Source organism: Grammomys surdaster, unplaced genomic scaffold (genome assembly GCF_004785775.1).
Source record: "Grammomys surdaster isolate TR1022 unplaced genomic scaffold, NIH_TR_1.0 125974, whole genome shotgun sequence".
NCBI lineage: Eukaryota > Metazoa > Chordata > Mammalia > Rodentia > Muridae > Grammomys > Grammomys surdaster.
This window is the reverse complement of record NW_021620791.1, coordinates 1,742,803-1,763,511: the sequence shown is the minus strand read 5'-3', so window position 1 is coordinate 1,763,511 and position 20,709 is coordinate 1,742,803. Positions and strand designations below refer to the sequence as shown.

Genomic DNA, 20,709 nt, shown 5'->3' with positions numbered 1-20,709 from the left:
AGCATACAGTGCAGCTAGCTGACCCAGACTTCTTTTACAGCCAGAAGATGCCTGAGATGCCTGCAGATGCTGTGGGTGCCCTTCTGTTCCTGGAGGATTATGTTCGGTACACAAAACTCCCCCGAAGGGTAAGCCAGAGACAGTAAAAGCTGACAGTAATGACCTAGCCACAGGCTGTAGGGACAGCAGCCCTGGGCGGACTAGGACTGAGGTCCTGTAGGTCCTCAGCAGATGCCTCACCCCTACCACTGCTGCAGCCTGCACTCAAATGCACAGTAGAGGGCTTCTGTCTCCCTCCTCTCCACCCACTTAAGGGCCAGCTCAGTGAGGTGAGCAGGCAGGGAAGGGATTCTTAACTGGCCAGGGAAAAATGATATGTTCTTCCCATAAGAACAAAGCTTGTTCTTTCTCTCCATAACAACCAAGTACCCACAGCACTTTAAGTCCAGACCACAGCCAACACTATGTATGGCCACTGCTTCTAGTCATGAAGAACTGCTTTTTACCTTCTAGGGAGTTTCTTCTTTGCCCTCCTTAATAATATCAACCTTAGGAAGTTTAAACACAAAGGAAAGTTTGAGTTCAGAAGTGTAAAGACCTGGGCTGGGGAGATGGCTCAGCAGTGGTTAAGAGCGCTAACTGCTCTTCCAGAGGTCCTGAGTTCAATTCCCAGCAACCATGTAGTGGCTCACAACCATCTGTAATGGGATCTGGTGTGTCTGAAGACACCTACAATGTACTCATATACATAAAATAATTCTTTAAAAAAAAAAAAAAGAAGAAAGAAAAAAGAAATGTAAAGACCTGTAACAAATGCTGGAAGGAATGATTTTTGTTGTTGTTGTTTTTAAAAATTAATAGGTTAAGAATAGAGTCCAGCAAAATGGATTGTCAGGTAGAGGTACTTGCCACCAAGCCTGACAATCTGAGTTCAGCACCCATGTTACTAACACCAGTGGCTGGCAGAGTTTACATGAATTATGATGCAGATCGGTTAGCAGACACCTAGACAAATATATACCAGCATAACTTCCTCACTGTAACTCAAAGAGAAGAAAAAGGCAAATATTCAGATTTACTCTCTAAATAGTGCTAGGTTAAATGCTGTCAACCGCCTCTCTAAAAACCAAGAGATGAAACAGGAACTATTATCTATAAACTGACGAAATGGACATTTCCTTGATTGATAATGTTCTGTTCAGTAGGGAGATGGGTAAAGGATATTAACAGACAGTTTAGTGAATTACAAGCAGGGTAAACATTTGGGAAAGGCTTGGCCCTGCTTACACCTAGGATGCAAACCAAGCTAGACTCAAGTGAGATGTTGGCTCTGTGCTTGGAAGGGTTTAGTCTCCATGCTGTGAATGGGCAAATAGCAACCTCATCCTTTAAGGGGTATTTAGCTTGGTCCTTTAAATCTTCGATGGTGTAATTACCCCAGAGACCCAAAATTCCACTGCTAGGAATTTTCCTGCTAGAGATTAACATACACAATATACATGCGCAGATGTTCACCAATACATGTGCAGGGGTATGCATAGATTTTGTGGAAGTATCATGAGATTGCAAGTTCCATCAGCCCTTCCCATAATGAGCTGTATCTGCAGCTGGTTGTGTCTTGCTTCTAAATGCCCCTTTCACCTAACCTCGTGGTTAAGTCTCTATTTAAATGTCTTTAATAAGATCTTTATGCTCATTGTCACACATGCACACACAAACACACACCAACAGTGTTTTTCCAATCTAGCTCAGAGATCACCTGTTCCATTCCCCCACCCCCACCTCCATGCCACTGTCACTAAAAGCAGTTAAGGAATGCAGGCCTTTCAAGGCCTTCCTGTTCTCCGGCCTCAGAGTTCTCCTTATTGTCTGTCTCATTGGCATAATCCTAGATCCAAATGCCACTAGGAGCCAAGCCTGCTTGTGGAGACAGCGGCCTCCCCCCTCAGGTGGTGGTGTGTCCTGGTGCACTGTAAGGAGACACTAAGACCAGTTTACCTGTGCTCATTCCAGTGCTTCACCTTCCTCCAACAGATACTTTCACTTCTTGAATTTTCGTATGTAAAACTGTGAGTTTCTTCATCGACAATGCTATAATTTAATTTCTGCCTAATATTCCAGGTGGCTGAGGCTCATGTGCCTAACTTCATTTTCGATGAATTCCGAACAGTCCTGTGACTTCCTTCTCCTGCTTCAGTGACAGGATACTCTGTGATTAAAATGAACTTGGAAGTGAAGATACTTGACTCCTCATGCAACTTGCATTTCCCCCCTTTGTGGGAATCAGCCATTCTAAGGAAGATGGCTCTCAGCTCTAATACATTGTTTAAATCATGGCATCATATGGAATTTTTATCATGTAGAAGCAGAACTGTTTTATACTTGCCCCTTCTAAATGCTCAGTGTAACTGATGGATGAAGCCATTTTGTCTTATGTTCTAAACAACTATTTGTGCAACTCCAGATCTTTAGTAAAACAGCATTGCCGGTAGTGAGTTGTCCTGCTTATGATGGAAAACTGACACCCTGTAAGAAACCTGCAACAGACTGGGGTGGGGGTGAGGCTCCACCCACTGTAGGTCTCTAGTGACCACTGACAGCCCAACAGTAAACTCAGTTCATGTCCTACTTGCTGTCTTCTGAGGTTTCCCATCTTCTAGTCCCAGACACCCTGGGGTCCCAGAAGCTCCTCTAGGGCTCCCTGTGCTGGCTATTCTTCCAGCTTCTGCCCAAGCCAGACAACCAGGTTGCTAGCCATAGGATTTTCTATCTGGGAGATGGTAGGGCCAGGGGCGGGGCTGTAAAGGTTTAGTGATAAACTTTTTGGTTATACATGAAAATTCCTCTGCAAGGGAGTTGCCATCCACTAGGATAACGTAGAATCCAAGACACGGCAGGAGTCTCAGCCGGAACCTATAGCTAGTAGAACCCCTGTGGTTACAACAAGGAAGGAAACAGAAGCTGCTTAGAGCTCCAGGTTGAGCAAGAGACCCGTCTGAAATACACATAATGTGAAGTGAGAGTAGAGAAAACACATGATGTCAGCCTCAGTCTCCACATGAACGTACCTATATCACATCCATGCATGCTGAAAACATGCGTGCACACAATAAATGATAAATATTTGACAACTACCACACTTTCTACCCCACTTGGGTTATCTTTTTTCTGTGACCATGAAGCTACATAAAGATATCTACAACAAAAACCGAAAGAACGTTAAAAGAGTTCACTCTTCATTTTATTAGCTTGTCCCAGTGAGGCACCCCAAATACTGAAATCAAAAGAAAAACTTGAGTGTTAGCATAATATGTGGAAACAATCATTCTTCTAAACATCTAGCTTATTTGACCCTTCATTTTCAATTGTAAATTAAGGCATATATTTACACGCTTATACACAGCTTGGTCCTTGAGTGGCCACTGTGGAAGTCATACAGTTCTATGTACATCCTCTTCAAGTCTCAGTGGACTTGACTTCCAAGTGGTTTTCCTTTCAATGAACCAGATACTTCATTTCTGAGTAGATGAGAGGAAATATTATAGAGCACGCTTTGTACAGTACAGCACCACTACTGAAAAGGGCCCGTGGTTTTGTAGCCCACGGCTCTGATTTGAAGCAGAAATATGTGGCATAGACTGCAACGGAAAAGAAGTGTCGAATCAACAGCAGAGGGTGAGGAGATAGTCTGAAATAGAAAAGGAACGGATTGTTAAAATTAGTCATCAAGGTTCAAATGATGTGTCACCAATAAAGGCTTAACATACTCTGCACTCTACATCTGAGGAAGTTCATCTGCCTGTCACAGTCAATGACAAGAATGAATTTTTAAATTATAAAGAAACTACTTAGAAGAAATGACCACTTTGAGAAACTGGTGGCCACACTCATTCCTAAGTCTTAGTTTTCCTGCTGTTTTCTTCCACTATTTTTTTTTGGGGGTGGGGGGGGGGTTTCGAGACAGGGTTACTCTGCGTAGTTCTGGCTGTCCTGGAACTCACTCTGTAGACCAGGTTAGCCTTGAACTCAGAAATCCACCTGCCTCCGGCTCCCAAGTGCTGGAATGAAAGGCGTGTGCCACCACCGCCCAGCTTTCTTCCACTATTCTTGAGATCCAACATGAAGCCTGCAGCAGTCTGGGTTTGGTATCAGAACTGATATTCTGATTGTAGGTGTTTAATTACAGGTGCCTTGAAGAATTTCCCTTCTCAGTCTTCCTAAGTATATGTTTGCATTAGCAAAACTACTACTAAATTTCAAGCCTGTAAGATTAATATTTGAATTCAGAGTTCTGAGTTATTCTTGGTTCCTGTGGGTCAGACAAGCAAAGACATCAGAGGGGAAAACCAACCATCAAGTTTACTCAAAGGTCTAGCATCTCAGTCCACCAGTTCTCAGTGTGTCTGCATCAGGACTGCACAGTGCCAAGTGCTGCTCTGTGTTCATTTCCTGAGGCCATTTTTTTAAAGATTTATTTAGCTGGGCAGTGGTAGCGCACGGCTTTAATCACAGCACTTGGGAGGCAGGTGGATTTCTGAGTTGGAGGCCAGCCTGGTCTACAGAGTGAGTTCCAAGACAGCCAGGGCTACACAGAGAAACCCTGTCTCGAAAAACCAAAACAAAAAAATTTTATTTTTATGTATACGAGTACACTGTAGCTGCCTTCAGACACACCAGAAGAGGGCATCAGATCCCATTGCAGATGGCTGTGAGCCACCATGAGGTTGCTGGGAATTGAACTCAGGACCTCTGGAAGAAGAGCTTAACTGCTGAGCCATCTCTCCAGCCCCCTGAGACCATTTTTTAAATCTTTTTTTGTGTTAGTGTGTGTACATATGCGTAAACTGGGGTAGGGTGCACACTACATAGCACACACGTGGAAGTCCGTCTACATGAGTTCTAGGGCTCAAATTAAGTATGCCAAACTCGGGCAGCAAGCACTTCTACCCAGTGAGACAGCACATTGATCTCTTGGGGCCACTTGTGACCAGGACATGAATGGGAAACAATGTAACCAAGTGTTCATGCAATAAAGATTCACATAAACTGAGTGTTTCCCCTGTGCTCTTAGAACTTACATAGAAAGCAGACCGACAGGGCCGGTCACACACTCTCCACCAAGTTTAAAATACAGAAAGCAAGCTTTTCGGAGCTGATGCAAGGAATCTGAAAGAAAACGTAGAAATTATTACTATTATTTTAGAGTATTAGTGACAATTTCTTAACAGTCCTAGAATTCAACAACCAGGAGTTCCTTCACATTTCCAGATCTACTCTCAGGGCAGAAGTATGAATAATCTGTTCCTGATGATTCTAATACTGAGGTCTTATGAGTTCCTTTTAAACATTATTTATGACTTTGTTCTAAGTTAAATGACATCAAATACTTTGTAAGCTCTTATTATATATAAAACCACAATTCCCAGGTTCTGAGATGCCTAACCCATACTGCTAGGTCGGCATCAGGTTATCAAGAAGTCAATCTCTTATATATCCATATAACTTTTTAATACATTCTGAAGCCTTCAAAACAGCATTAATAAACAACCACTCTAACAGTTCAGAGACAGTGTTTTTAAGGTGCCTAGATTTTTCTTTTTATTGAAGTCTTTTTAAATTATTAACTAAAATTTTTTGTTGTTGTTTTCACTTGTTTTGTTTTGTTTGAGACAGGGTCCCTTTACATAGCCCTGACTGTTCTGGAACTTCACTATATAGACCAGGCTGGCCTCAAACTCAGAGATCTGACTGCCTCTGCCTCCCAAGTGCTAGGATTAAAGGCATGTGCTACCATGTCTGGCTAGATCTTTCTTTTCTTTCTTTTTTTGGTCATGGTAAAAAAAAAATTCTTTTAGTTTTCTTAAGTTGGATGAAGAGGTTCATTATGGCATTTCCATGTATGTATAAAACATACTTTGAAGAATTTACAATTTAGTGATAGATTTTTCTTTACAGGAGTATTTTTAAGGATGAAACATGGTAAATTTTTGTCCCATAAAGTTCTTTCTTGCTGGGTGGTGGTGGCGCACGCCTTTAATCCCAGCACTTGGGAGGCAGAGACAGGCGGATTTTTGAGTTCGAGGCTAGCCTGGTCTACAGAGTGAGTTCCAGGACAGCCAGAGCTATACAGAGAAACCCTGTCTCCAAAAAACAAAAAACAAAAAATAAAAATAAATAAATAAATAAAGTTCTTTCCTCCCCAGATCTGTCATTAACTTTAATGTTGTTGGCAGCTTTGATATGTAAGAATCCAAGTGTTGAGGTTTGGTCAGTTGTTATGTACTGTAATGTTAAATTCTGTATGCCAAGGTCTAGAGGAGTGAATTCTCACATATGCCAGCTTTTGTTGTGGAAACCTTGCTCCTTAATTTAAAACTATTAATTGAGTAAATATGCCTATAGCCTGTAGCTGGGCAGTGGAGAGGTAAGCAGGGCTGAGACCGAGGAGAGAGGAGAAAGGAAGAAAGCACCTTGGACTATGTGAATTGTAAGCGCATGGCCTCGAGGGCTGGCCAGTTAGAGCAGGAGCGGCCCAGGCAGTACACAGCAAGTGATATCTTAGAGTTAATGACAGGGAAGTAGACAAAACAGCAGAGAGGGTTGATATCTGCCCAATTAATACTTACTGAGTATACAAGAGCTCAGAAAACTCAAAACTTACAACTTTTCCTCTCATTTGTCCAAGCAGCCACTTTCACTTCCACCCCATCCCCTGCACACTGCTCTAGATCACAGTGAGTGTGGTTAAGGAGCTGCCGGACGCTGTCGTCTAGGAGACACAGTCCCACCTTCTCTACTAATGCGCACCAAGAAACTCAACCCAGGAGCTTGAAACACCTCTGATGTTTACCTTATTTTTGTTTCTTAAAATGATTTTTTATTTATCATTGTGAGTATAATACATGAATGGAGGTGGTGTGCAAATGTTTTGAGACACACTGTTGGTGTCGTTTGTTTGGAAATACAATCTTATATATGTAGCTCAGGCTGCCCTCCCAATCCTCCTGCCTCAGCTTCCTGGCTGCTAGGAGAGGGAAGCGTGCATCACCACACCTAGCTCAGAATTTCAAATTTTCATTATTACAGATGTTCAACCTAGACAGAATGGCCAGCTGCTCTATAATGTAGCAAACAAAACAAAGCACACGGCTGTTTGCAATGGAGCCACTTGTACACTGTAGCAGGAAAGAAGCTCCAACCTCAGCGTGAGGCACCCACTCGTGTTATAAATAATGCTTCGAAAGAAATTCAAACTAGGGCTGGGCGGTGGTGGCGCACGCCTTTAATCCCAGCACTTGGGAGGCAGAGGCAGGCTGATTTCTGAGTTCGAGGCCAGCCTGGTCTACAGAGTGAGTTCCAGGACAGCCAGGGCTATACAGAGAAACCCTGTCTCGAAAAACCAAAAAAAAAAAAGAAATTCAAACTAGTGTAAGAAGCAGAAGGCCATACATACTGCTTTCCACACCTGGCCAGAAAGGCCTTTCACCAACACTTTACCATGTGAGGATATATATGCTCAAGTCTGGACCAGAGGACTCGAACGAATGCAGTCCTGACATACTTACTGCTATGGGTGTTTTCTAAGGACCGCCAACGGCCCCCAGAAGGAGTGCTGAAACAAGATGCTGAAACACTGAAAAAACTGCCACGTGGCGGTAGACAAAGTCAGGTGATGTGTGGTTATACACTAACTACTTTAACTACGAACATTGGTAATTTAGTTCTAGATCTGAAAAACCTTAAAAATCTACAAGTCAGTTCACTTAAAAGCATCTACACTTACCATCTGTAGCAGAAAATAATTCATACAAGGCCTGAGCCAGCACATTCACAACAAAGGAATGGGTCCTTTTCCTTGACCAAAAGAATGACTTTTTAGCCTAAAAACAAAGAATATTATTTATTACGTAGCATGGAGGAAAAAAGCATAAGTCAATGCTTATCATCTCCTCAAAGTGATATCTGGCGTATATGCAACTAATACTGCCAAACTCATGCTCAGAGCAATGGGTCACACGATTCTGAAGCTAAGCTTCTAGCTCTGAGAAGAGTGGGCTGGGCCAATCTGCTGTATACATACTAAACCACAGACATTAAAAGTACAGTTGGGGGGCTGGAGAGATGGCTCAGCAGTTAAGAACACTGACTGCTCTTCCAGAGGCCCTGAGTTCAATTCCCAGCAACCACATGGTGGCTCACAACCATCTGGCATGGGATCCGATGCCCTCTTCTGGTGTGTCTGAAGACATCGACAGTGCATTCACGTACATAAAATAAATAAATCTTTAAAAAAAAAAAAAACAGTTTGAAAGCCAAGCTTATTATACCTGAACAAGACTAAGGACCACTATGAACCATAAGCTACGCACGCACGCACTGACTCCCACTGGGGTCTCAGTCCACTCATCCATAAACAGATGAACCATTCTGGGGGAGGAAAACTCTAGATCCTTACCTGGAAAATAGCAGCATCATCATAAAGGTCAGGAATGTCTCTTAAGAGCTGTCTCCATAGTTTGATATCTTTGAAAGCAACTGTCATTCCTCCCCCAGTAAGAGGATGCCTCAGGTTATACGCATCTCCTAGAAGAAGGACGCCTGTGGAAAGAGAACTAAGACTATGAAATCCTCAACAGCTCTGAGACAAAATGTTAGTGCTAACATACCCAAGAGTAAATTATCATTAAATCTGCTTTCTGTGTCTGGGCTGAACAACTTATGATCTTTACCTCAACAAAGCTGATAGCAAAAATTAAAGAAAGAAAAAAAAACAAGATAAACCTTTAAGTTCCATGGTCTATATAGGATAAAATTAAATATATTCTGCCTTGCATATGGTGTGTGCCTATAATCTCAGTTCTTGAGAAGTAGAGGCAGGACAGATGTTTAAGGTCATCCTTAGCCATCTAGCTTCAGCCTGGGCTATATAAGACCCTTTCTCAAAAAAAACAAAAACAAAAAAAACAAGTAGGTGGGGGTAGGGGTACAGGAGAGATGGCTTAGCAGGTAAGAGTGCTTGCTATTCTTCCAGAGGACCTAAGTTTGGTTTCCGGTACCCACATAAGGACCAACTGTAACTCCAGTTCCATGGATTCTGACGGCCTCTTCTAGCCTCCGAGGCACTACATATACATGGTAAACATGTAAATCTTTAGCCAGGCATGGTCTTGCCCAACTCCAGTACTCAGAACACAAGACTGTAAATCTAAGGTCAGACTGATCTACATAGCAAGTTTCAGTCCAGGCAGGGCCGCACAGTGAGACCCTGCCTCCAAACAAGTAATAAACCTTTAAAATAGGAATTTAAAACACAACTATACGTCAGCTATCAATCACTATTGACACCTGCCAAAAATGCCAGTTACAGGGATCTACTGGCGCTCCTTGAAATGCCACTGTATCTCAGGCAGCCGGGGAGCCAGCTCTGCAGATCCCGTTCCTAGTCAGTCCCTGCTCTCACTGTTCACCTTCCAGCCAGTGCAGCTTCATACTCAAGCAATATCCTCCCTAGACACCCTTCCCACTTCAGAACCCCACTCCCAGCCTCGGACACCCCAAACAGTGCATCCGTGCTACCCTGAGTGCAGTTTTATTGGAACTGTTACCAAAGCCACCATGAATTCATCTTCATGCTCCTAACTACCAGTTTCCTCTGGGCCAGCGGGTAACCTTTAACTCCCTTGTTCTCCCAGTGACTGCCACGCGTCCTCTACAAAGCCAAAGGTAAGTAACAATTGTATCCCAAAGCTTCAATGTTGGGAACTTGTTATGGGGACCAATGCTCCTTCTCTCGCTCATTCTGGCCAAGGCCAACTCTCTGCTTCCACTCACTGCCAGACTACAAGTTCAATCACGTCATTTGAAGTAATGGCAGCGTTATAACATAATGCTAAAAGATACCTCGTTTGTTCACTGAGGAAGGAGGAAGGAAGCTTGCCGGCATGGTCCGCAGACGAGAATTCTGAGAGGCCTCCAGAAAAGATTCCTTCAGGTGATCTGCAAGGAATTCCCATCCACCCAAATAAGTGGTTTGAGCATTTTGGTCTCAAATTAGCACACATCTCCTTATCAAGTATAAAGGAATTCTTAACAGTATATGTCTGGTGGCTATTCCATAGTCCCTTCCAATAAATCATCAATTACCTACTTTATTAATAAAGTTATTCATTAAGCACCTCCTTATACATGTTAAGGAATGACAAAGGAATCTAAGGGAAAACAGATGTAAATAACATATACAGCTGAACACAACAGAGAGACGAGAGGAAGAAATGAGTCAAATTCCTGAGAAGAGACAGGAAAAGCCACACTAACTGACAGATGTCTGTACCTAGCTTTTACCGTCTACACTGTCTGCTATCAGGAAATAAACGCTGATCACAAACAGGTATGCCTATCCCTGGGCCTCATTCAGACACTGCATTCAGCAAAACTGAAAAAGAGGCTTTTGTGAGATTAGCTTTAGACCGTAAATTGTAATCAGGGTGAAATCCTATTTCTTACCAGGTATCTGTGGGTAAATTTGTTCAGCCATGTATTCTCTTAAGTTTCTCGGCAAGTCTCCTCGAATATCCACAAGTACCCTAGTTTCACTGGCTGAGATCTGGTAGATGAGAACCGGACTGGGGTTGACCAGAACAAGCTCTGCGAAATTGGCTTTAAACTGTGGTGCATCCTAAAAAGAAAAGGAAATACTTTCATAGCTTTCAAATCTCCAGCCGCTTTGACTTCTCTACAATCACACTCCTCCATACCTTCATAAGGAAGCCAACGAAGTGGGATGAAACGGAGACTTTACTGGAGATGAGGTTCTTCCTGAACTTGGAGAAGAGCCCGTCTGCAACAACAGTGAGTGGAGCGTGCAGCTCCTGTAACAGAGGAACACCGGCGTCAGTTAATGCGAGCAGAGGACTGGTGCTTCTAGAGCCCAGAGTGGACAGGAAGATAGCTGTACATAATACATGCTCACAGAGGCAGAGGAGGATGGAGGCCAAATCCTGAGTCCCTGGAGGTCTCTCCCTTTGTACCTCTGTCCTAAAACAATCAAAACTCTCCACCATGATGAAGAAGGAGCACTTCGAGGCACACATGGGCCACAGAAGACAGGACCGCTTTACAAACTACAAGAACTACCCAGGTTCATTCTTCCCACAGTGCTGAGATGAATGGCTAGATAGAAGCAGCGTTTTTATACACGGAACGATGTGAGCAAAGGAAACCTGGTAACCCTATCACGCTCCAGTTTCTACGAAGGGGTGACCCTGTGGAACAGCCTAGAAGGGCCCATTGCCTCCTCTTTAATAGACCAACATTAACATAAACTAGAAATGATTTTACTGTTAGTGGTTTTCAACATTTTCCTAGTTGTGACTATAACAATATGTACGGTAACACAGCTACAGGAGAGAAACCCCTGCACAAAGGGTCCTCAGATCCCCACACACTGTGGCATGCACTCACACATATACAAGTTAATGTAGAATTTGAAAGGGGTAGGAACACCATCCTAGGAAGAGATGACGTTGACTCTCACCTTGGTGTCTCCAGTCTCCTTGTCCTTGTACTGCACGCCGATCACAGCGTCATCTTCCTCTAGTAACTGAAGCACAACACCTTCTATAAACTTTACACTGAAGGATGAACAGAAACACATTGCTGGAGTAGCAGCACACTTGAGCGAGTTAGTTCCCTTAGCTACGACCCAGGCCTTACACACAGCTTATGGAAGCGGTCTGTGACAGAATGCCCATGCCCCAGGGGACAGCCTCATATCCCTGAGTATATAAGCAGTACAGTTGCACTCAGTGAGCCATAAAAACAAACAACCAAACAAAACCCTGAAGGTGGGAGGAGATACAGACACAGCGGGGTAGATGTCATAGGAATTAGGATAAAAAAGATCAAAATACACTATATGCATGTATCGAATTCTGAAAAAAATAGTTATGATTTTAAAAACAAAATGGCATAAGCAAATGTAGTCCTAGCCATCAGAAAGAGCATCATTTTTCCATCTGAGGCATTTCCCACTCTGTTCCCAAGGACACTGGACATTTCAGCCCTAAGGAAAAGTCCACTGACTTTTACTTTGTCAGCACGTGGGTTTGTGTCAATAACATGAGTGCTCTCATATTTAAAACTTCCTTAATTATTGTTAAAGGACAAGAGGCAAATACAAGTTAATAATCAAGACAAGCAGCCAGTCCTGTCAGGCTAGGTCCTCAGGGAAAGTGGAAGAGGGGTTCCTTGTTGTCTTCTGTTCTCTCTAGAAAAGGTGTAATAGCCACAAGCACATGACAAATGGGCCCACATGGGCACATGCCTTAGGTTACAGCACCTTTGCACCACTCTAAATCCAAAATGAATAATAGTCACCTAATTTTTTTTTTTTTTGATTTTTGAGACAGGGTTTCTCTGTGTAGCCCTGGCTGTCCTGGAACTCACTCTGTAGACCAGGCTGGCCTCGAACTCAGAAATCCGCCTGCCTCTGCCTCCCAAGTGCTTGGGATTAAAGGCATGCGCCACCACCGCCCAGCAATCACCTAATGCTTAAAGTAAAACTCTCTAACATTCTTTACAGAGGCACTGAACATATTTTAATTATAGAATATTTATTTTATCATACCTATGCCATCTAGATGACAAAAACTTTCATGAATACCGATGTAATTTCACTTGCATAAAACACATTTTCTTTTTATTTGTGCATGCATGTGTCTGTCTGTCTGTCTGTCTGTGTGCACATGCACACGTGCACACATGCAAGCATCTGATCCTCTCAAACCAGAGCTACAGAGGGTTGTGAATCATCTGATGTGGGTGTTAGGCACCAAACTCCAGTCCTCTGCATATATAGAAAATGCTCTTAGGCACTAATGGTCAGCCTAGGGCCCAGGCTTGAGTCTTTAGCATTACACACATAAAGCTGTGGTCTTACTTGGGCTCTGCCATGGCTGCTTTCCGAAGACTCATGATGAATTTGCCATGGTGGAAAGCAACTCCATTCTGCACTTGGTTGTTTTCTGACACCGGGTACGGGATTTGAACTTCAGATTTGCTTTCATGATCATGAACTATGTAGCCGTGTATATGATGGGCATTAAGACCTTCTACTGTATCTGCAAAAAAGTTCAGTTCAAACAGTTTTATTAATATGCTGAGAGTTACCAAGAAAGGTATCAAGAAAAAGACACAGTGAAATTAAGGCTCTGGTTTACAAAGGTGTAAGACCAGTTGGAGGACTGAACTGGCACAGCTGCTACACAAATCTTAAGTGTTTCCAGAAGACAAATCCACAGATACACTTAAGGTTAACAGCACAGTCACTCAGGTCTGTGACCCTGTCCTGAGTGAATCTGCTCTGCCCATTAAGATACAGAAAACAGCTGGGCCTCCTTACCATGTCTCCCAATGTAGAAACAAGTATATTTGCCACAGGAAGGAGTGAGGGAAGGAAGAAAGGAAAGAAAGAAAAAGAGAAAATCCAATACCATTAAAACTATTTTAAAGATCACAATTTATACATAAAAATTCAGTATTATGAAAAAGTAGATGTCCCCAACCAATGAGGACATTTCCTAAATGCTGATGGGTCCCACTGTATATGCACATTGACTCATGATACACTATAGTCATTTTAGTAAATCAAACAGAAAAAGCAGAAAGCAGAGTATGTATTGAGCTTGTAAAAAAAAAAAAATGGCTTTTTTACCTTTAAGACAGTATAAGAAATAATAATAGCCGGGCAGTGGTGGCGCACGCCTTTAATTCCAGCACTTGGGAGGCGGAGACAGGCGGATTTCTGAGTTCGAGGCCAGCCTGGTCTACAGAGTGAGTTCCAGGACAGCCAGGACTACATAGAGAAACCCTGTCTCGGAAAACAAAACAAAACAAAACAAAAAAAAGAAATAATAATAAAAATATAATGCAAAAGAAAACATTTTTAAAGAACTGAAAAACTAAGAACTTTAAAAATCAATGGCAATTAGTGTTTTAGGAAACATATTAAAGAAACCAAACATTACTATTATACATAAAGCTTATAAACTAAAAGTATTAAGCTAGAAGAAATAATAATGAACAGAACATGTAGCAATGATTCATACAAAGCAACACAGAGTCGGTGAACAAACTGGAACATGTCTGGCATGGTGGCACATGCCTAAAAATTCAGGATGGGGCCTGGGGACAAAACTTGAGGTTTGTTTCAGCATCAAAATAAATTCATGTTTTACTATTTCACTTATTTGTATTTTCTATGTATGGGAGTTTTGCCTACATGTATGTTTGTCATGCACAAGAACAGAGTTACTTTGCTTTCCTCTGTTGCTTCTTTCCTGACCGGCTGGTTTCCCATCACCGCACTGATCTCTGTACTTTCACAGCCCAGAGCTCAGTGCTGGACTTCCTGGCTGCAGTTAGCCTTCTCTAAGTTCTACTGGCCTTTCCTCTCACACCTGACCCCTGGCTCATCAGCAGGGCCTCCACACTCTTCCTGCAGAGCAGATGTCCACACTATGTCCATCTCACTCGCCTGAATTACTGCGGCTGTGTTCCGAGTCATCAGCTCTTAGCAACCATGCAGCAGCCTTACGCCTCCACCATCTTGCCTCTACTCAGAATATACTTTCAGCTAAGACTCTTGATAGTGCTTCTAAAACATGAAACTTATTAGCTCCTTAACTTTCCAGTGGCTTCCCTTCACTCCCTATGTGCTCCCTTCTTCAGTTGACTTTTCCTCCATTGACAACATGGAGGTCAAGCAGGCTTGGTGGCTCTTCCCAAAGAGCAGACGCTAGGCCTCGACTTCATACTCTCCCAGCTTCTCCATGGCTTACTATCCTCCATTTCTTTACTCAGAGGTAACTTCTCACTATTGAAAATTACACCCACTCCCGAACTCCCTATCCCACACTTTCCGATTTTATTCTAGTCTCTATAATCTTCATGTACTTCATCTACATTTTTAAAAAAATGTTTTGTCATTGAGCACATCCTCTTTAACATCCACTGAGATGTAGCCCCAGAAAGTAGAACAAAGCCCACTTGTCAATGTTTTAAAAGTCTTTGTTGAAGGACCATTCTCAGCCAGCCTCAGTGGTGATTAGCAGCTAGTCTCCAGGCAACAGCACCCTGAGCTCTCCCTACCTGTGTCGTGTTGTCTCTTGACTGATGACAATGGGGATGGCATTTCAGGAGAAAGCATGTTTATTTTTATACTTATCACTGACATATAACAACTGTTATGTGAACTCATGGACCTTGACAATAAAATTATGGAACTCAGCATATCTATCACCTTAAAATATGTATTTGTCAGGCTGGAGACATGGCTCAGCAGTTAGGAGCACTTGACTGCTCTTCTAGAGGTCATGAGTTCAATTCCCAGCAACCACATGGTGGCTCACAGCCATCTGTAATGGGATCCGACGCCCTCTTCTGGTCTGTCTGAAGATAGCAACAGTGCACTCATATACATAAAATAAATAAATCTTTAAAAAAAATGTATTTGTCACTCTCAGTCACAACATCAGCTTCTCCCTATCTACTTTATCATACACTGCCATAAAAATACTCTTGACTCAAATGCCTCTCTGTTGTCCTCGTATTTGCCCTCTCTGTTTTCTGCCATTAAAAATGTTTCTCAACAGATGTCTCAGCTGACTGATCACTGGCTACTCTTCCAGTTCAGCACAGTGCTTCCTGTCAGAGAGAGACTCCAGTTCCAGGGCACCCGACAACCTCTCCTGGCCTCCTTCAGCACCAGGCTCACCTCCAGCTAAGTACCTTTTGTGCTACTTCTCAATGGTGTCTGTCTTGATCACTAGTACATCTTGGTATAACACCTCATTCAAAGACAGCAGTAAATAAATATTTCCTAAATGAATAGAAGACGTACTTTAAAAACACTGGCTGAATGAATGTATCACCCTTAAATAAAAGACCAGAAGGAATAACACCACCCCAGGAGCATATTCCACATTGTGTAAATGATAGTTCTGGTTACTGAGTTTAATGTCTTCATTTTTGATGTTACTTTTTGGGGGCATTCCATTATCTCACTATGTCTGGGTAGCCTCTTCTTCTCACATGACAGTATGGTTCCTTTCTCCTTTGCTCTCATTTTCCCATAAAGTTTTTACTTAATGTAAAGCTTATAAGGAAGGGAGGGAAAGAGGGCAGGCAGGCTAAACAGTCTAGAGTGAAGAGCATGTATTTACACCAACTCCAGGATCAGATGAACCTACCTCCAAGGCCCAGCTCCTGAAGAACACGGTAGCCACCTGGCTGCAGAAGCTCTCCAACTATTCTGTCAGGCTCTTTTAAATCTCTCTCGATTACTGTCACCTTTCTTCCATCTCTGGAAAGAACCGTTGCCAGGGCAGACCCAAGTACCCCAGATCCCACAATGATCACTTCTGGGTCCGTCACAGAAGATGTCGACACTGAGGTAGCTGTTCCTGTTGACGTCGTTTCTGATAGACTGGTTTCTTTTCTGCACTGTTGAACAAAAACGGTTATCATTTTCCCAAATCTGTTGACATAAACCATGGGACTAGCACATAAACACACTGAACTTTTACATCTTGAGCAAAATCTAACCCCCCCAACATTATTTAACTCATATCCATGGTATATTTTTAAATCCAAACCATATATAATCAGGATCAAAATACTGGCTAAATAGAAATGTATATATCCCAATAAAATTAAATATATATTCCTTTTTCTGGACACAGTAGTTAGAAAATGTTATACGGACATATTTAAAAATCCACATGACAGCCGGGCAGTGGTGGTGCATGCCTTTAATCCCAGCACTTGGGAGGCAGAGGCAGGCGGATTTCTGAGTTCGAGGCCAGCCTGGTCTACAGAGTGAGTTCCAGGATAGCCAGGGCTACACAGAGAAACCCTGTCTCAAAAAAACAAAACAAAACAAAAAATCCACATGAGACCAGATACTGTCCATGTCTACAGTGAGACTCGAAGACAGAACCCAGGACAAATCCTGTAATTTAACTACTCAACTCTACACTGAGCATCTACAGGCAGAGGCCTCTCACGTCTGACTTTCCTTGTTATGTAGGCAGCAGTGAGCACTCAGCAGAACTCACTCTAGTAGCTCCCTGGTTTCCAGGTAAGGAAAAAGCCTGAAGCAGTCACAAAATGAAACCAGTCGACCATCCATCCTCCCTACCCTTAACAGAGTATACCACCTTTAGACTAGTGACAACAGCTAGTTACTTATTCAGATGGTTATGCAGGAGGCAGTCTGCAAACATGAAGTTACTTCATTCCCTGGCCCAAGTGACAGTGGTGCCACCCTCATCTAAGAAAACGGGAAACTGATTTTGACAGAAATCAGACCATTCCCAAAGTGTTACAGCAACAAGTGGCAGAGCCAAAACTTCAGAGCCGAAACTTCAGAGCCGAGTTCTTTTCTTCTACCGACCTTGCTAATTTGTACTATGGACATAATAAAATAAAGCAGACCCCAAAGTCTGCAATGCTTTGTGGGTAACTCATCCTGGCCACTGTCTCCTGAGCACACTGGGCACCCAGCTACAGCCTCACCGCAATGTCCTTTTTCTCACTGCTACAGCCTGCAATGGAGTTCCCAGGTATGATTTATTTTTATTTTTGTAAATATCAAGCGCTGTTACTCTCACTCTCTTTTCAGTGCTCTTAGGGGAAAGTTCACAATAGGTCAATAGGTCCTCCATGATCTGACTTGTCCTCTTCCCCTTTCATCACCTATCATTGACCACCTCATTCCTCCAACGTTAACAGCACCACAAATATTTAAAGACCCAATCTCTAGTGTAAGACTGTCATCCAGCGATGGACTTAGGATCTGACTGCACTGACTTATGCATTGCTTCAGTGGCTAGCAGGAAGAGGGATCTTTGCCCAACACTTGAAAGTGTTGGGCATCTTTATTGCTTTTCAAATTGCTGTCACTTTCCCCTGTCAGCTGTCACGTTTATTAGTGGCCTTGCCTGCCACACAATTCTCTCTTCTCAGGTACAAAAATCATCCTTACCCAGGGATTGAAATAAAAGCCATAATGAGTCTGTCTTTCAAAATGAAATTCTAACATTTCCTACCAAATCAATACTCAACCTTTGAGGATCAAGCAACAAATGCTTTTGGTCTTCCCTAAGATCGAGGATTGTAGCCACAATACAGTCCAGAACTTTAAAAAGAAGAAAAGAATGAGGAGGAGGAGGAGGAGGAGGAAGAGGAGGAGGAGGAGGAAGAGGAGGAGGAGGAGGAGGAGGAGGAGGAGGAGGAGGAGGAAGAGGAGAAGAAGCGGTAGCAGAAGCAGCAGCAGCTGCTCAATTAAATGAGAATACTGAAGCTTCTAAGCCATGACTCTCTTGCCTTTTAAAGAAGCCATAAACTTCAGTGACCTCGATCTTAAATTTAAAATAAGATCCCATTCATTTGCCCACTGTGGAATCAGCCATACCCTCTTGGACTCCAGCTGTTCTTTCTTTTCTGATTCAGGTGACTTGGCCCAGAAGAAGCCAATAAGAGGCAAAGCAGAGAGAATATCTGAGAAGGCAGCGAACTGGGAGCCGCTCTGATGGCGGCCGAGGAGGCCCCCGTTTCGATGGCGACAGCGGTAGGAGAGCACCAAGCCCAGAGACAGGAACACCAGCACGCACAGCAGGAGCTCCTTGTTGGCCAGCGTGACATCCCCGCATTTCTTATAAAAATAGGTGAAGGTAGCAATGCCAAGGAAAGTCCACATGGCTCAAAAGGCTTCTTTGGTGGCACCAGCCAAGGCTGAGGATTTTTGTGTTTTGGGGGTCTTTGGGGGGGGGTGTCTTTTTTTTCCTCGGAAGGGTTTCGGTGATTAAAATGTTGTCCCCAAAATGTAGTTCTCAAAAGGGTCCGGGACACCGGCCGAACTTCTTCCAGTCAATAGTTTCAGGATCACGAGTCAGATGAGATTAGTTTTTTAAATCATTGAGAGTACAAACGTATCTTAAGTTGTCCAGATCTTAAAAAGCAGCATTTAAAGCCTGTCTACTCCAACGGCTCCTGATTACAACACACTTCTTCATTCAGCCAACTGATGGACAGGTAGGTCTCTCTCTACTGGACTGAGGGGTGCGAATGTTGCTGTATACTTCGATGTCCGCTCGTTTGGCTTGTAAACGGTCTTTTGTCACCTGCAGCAGGTGCTCGGTAAGAAAGAGTTGGGTGCGTGGAAGGATCTGGGTGCTGGGAAAACTGTCCTTAGCAACACTACCCCAGCAGTCGCCTCCAACAAAAGATGGCCACGGCGTCCTGAAGCGCGGCGGGAGCCTGGCAACTTAGCCCTCCCTGGAGATACCTCCTCAGCAAGCCCTGAAGTCACGGCCCGGAACCTGTCCGACCGACACTTGCCTTCCTCGAGGATGAATGGCTGTCTCGGATGAGCGTCCTTCAGAGCGCGGCGAAGGCTCCAGACCGCCGGGTCCCCAGCATCCCTCGCGGACAGTAACTAGAGTAACGGCCGCGCGCCCCACTCGCAGCCCGGCCCCACGCGCATCAGCCGCCCGGTGGGCTCGGCCCAGCGGAGGGACCGGGGGGCGGGGCTCCGATCCGGCACCGCCCCTTGAGGAGACCCCGCCTCCCACGCCGCTCCGAGCCAATGAGAGCGCGCACCGCGCGGTAGGCTGAGATGGCGCTATAGAGCGTTTGTCCAATGGCAGGCGGCGCATTCCGCGCGGCGCCAGTCGGAAAGGCGCTAGGGCGATGTTGCGTGGTGCGGGGCGGGTGCGTGGGGTGGGCGCCCGTCCGGTGGGCGGATGGGGCGGTGCCCGCTCGGCAAGGCGGCCGCGGGGTCCTCGGGTCCCACCTGCAGAGGGTGGAGCTCTCTCTGGAGAAACTCCTGGTGGCCTTGAAAAGCTCGAACTTAACCGAGTCGCTGTAGCCATCCGGGCGGACTGGATGAGCACGGGTTTGGAAAGCGAGAAGGACGTGACACGCCGGCGAGCCTGACGTAATTAGTGAACGAGGGCTAAAGAAAAAGAGACAAGTCAGTAGGTGGAGATGGGTCACGCCTTTAATCCCAGAACTCGGGAGGCAGGAGGATCTCTGCGAGTTTGAGGCCAACTTGGTCTGCATAGTGTGTTCCAGACCAATCAAAGCTACATAGTGAAATCCTGCTCGGGTTAAAGAGAGAGCGAGAAAGGAAAAAAAAAGTTCTAATCAACAGCATTCCCCAGATTGTTTTATAAGATCCTTTATGTTTTAAGCACTATGTCAGAGCTTTGCAAACATTTACTCAACCCTTACAGCAATCTTCCAAGATGACGTTACCTTTGCGTTACAGAAGGACCTGAGCGGTTTATCTGCCATAGTTCATGAGACTGACTGATCATTTACCCACAGCCACTGTATGGTAACCGGCTTTTAGCCTCAACAGTACCATTTAATTTTCAAGCTTTCATTGAATTTTTAGTTATCTGTGGTTTAGGTCTCATCCTAAACACTTCTCAAATATCTGTTAGTTTCTGCGATCTTTTTTCAGTTACTCAAAAAGGTACAGTTGTTTCGTAATGAAAGAAGTAAATCTCATGGAACTGTTACCCACCAACCGTTTGCATCAGTCACAGCCAACCCTACCTAGCTCCAGATTTCTTCTCTCCCTCCCTCCCTCCCTCCCTCCCTCCCTCGCCGCGCCCGCCGGGCCCCCCCCCCCCCCGGGGGGGG

At 44.1% G+C, this 20,709-nt stretch overlaps 2 protein-coding genes across 2 annotated transcripts in view; one reads left to right on the top strand and one right to left on the bottom strand.

Moving 5' to 3' along the window:
• Positions 1-2,491, top strand: part of Washc5 (WASH complex subunit 5) — a 49,726-nt gene extending 47,235 nt beyond the window's left edge. The window contains exons 28-29 of the mRNA XM_028753840.1: positions 41-128; positions 2,122-2,491. Coding sequence (XP_028609673.1) covers positions 41-128; positions 2,122-2,178 — 145 coding nt within the window. The 3' untranslated portion in view covers positions 2,179-2,491. The remainder of the gene's footprint in view (positions 1-40; positions 129-2,121) is intronic.
• A 728-nt stretch (positions 2,492-3,219) lies between these two features.
• Sqle (squalene epoxidase) lies at positions 3,220-19,519 on the bottom strand. The gene is made up of 11 exons (XM_028753841.1): positions 18,473-19,519; positions 16,248-16,500; positions 12,938-13,118; positions 11,534-11,630; positions 10,755-10,868; positions 10,504-10,675; positions 9,901-9,996; positions 8,456-8,598; positions 7,784-7,880; positions 5,079-5,166; positions 3,220-3,688 (listed from the first exon to the last, which is right to left on the bottom strand). The coding sequence occupies exons 1-11, from the start codon at positions 18,755-18,757 to the stop codon at positions 3,496-3,498; spliced, it is 1,719 nt and encodes a 572-aa protein (XP_028609674.1). The 5' UTR covers positions 18,758-19,519; the 3' UTR covers positions 3,220-3,495.
• Between the last annotated feature and the right edge of the window lie 1,190 nt (positions 19,520-20,709).

Bases quoted from the DNA above. Each gene is read 5' to 3' on its own strand.
- Sqle (XM_028753841.1), bottom strand. From the start codon at position 18,757: ATGTGGACTTTCCTTGGCATTGCTACCTTCACCTATTTTTATAAGAAA. The intron at 16,501-18,472 runs GTATGGCTGATT...TTTGTTCAACAG, and splicing joins AACAGCTGGAGTCCAAGAGG to TGCAGAAAAGAAACCAGTCT. The intron at 7,881-8,455 runs GTAAGGATCTAG...CTTTGTTTTTAG, and splicing joins ATGATGCTGCTATTTTCCAG to GCTAAAAAGTCATTCTTTTG.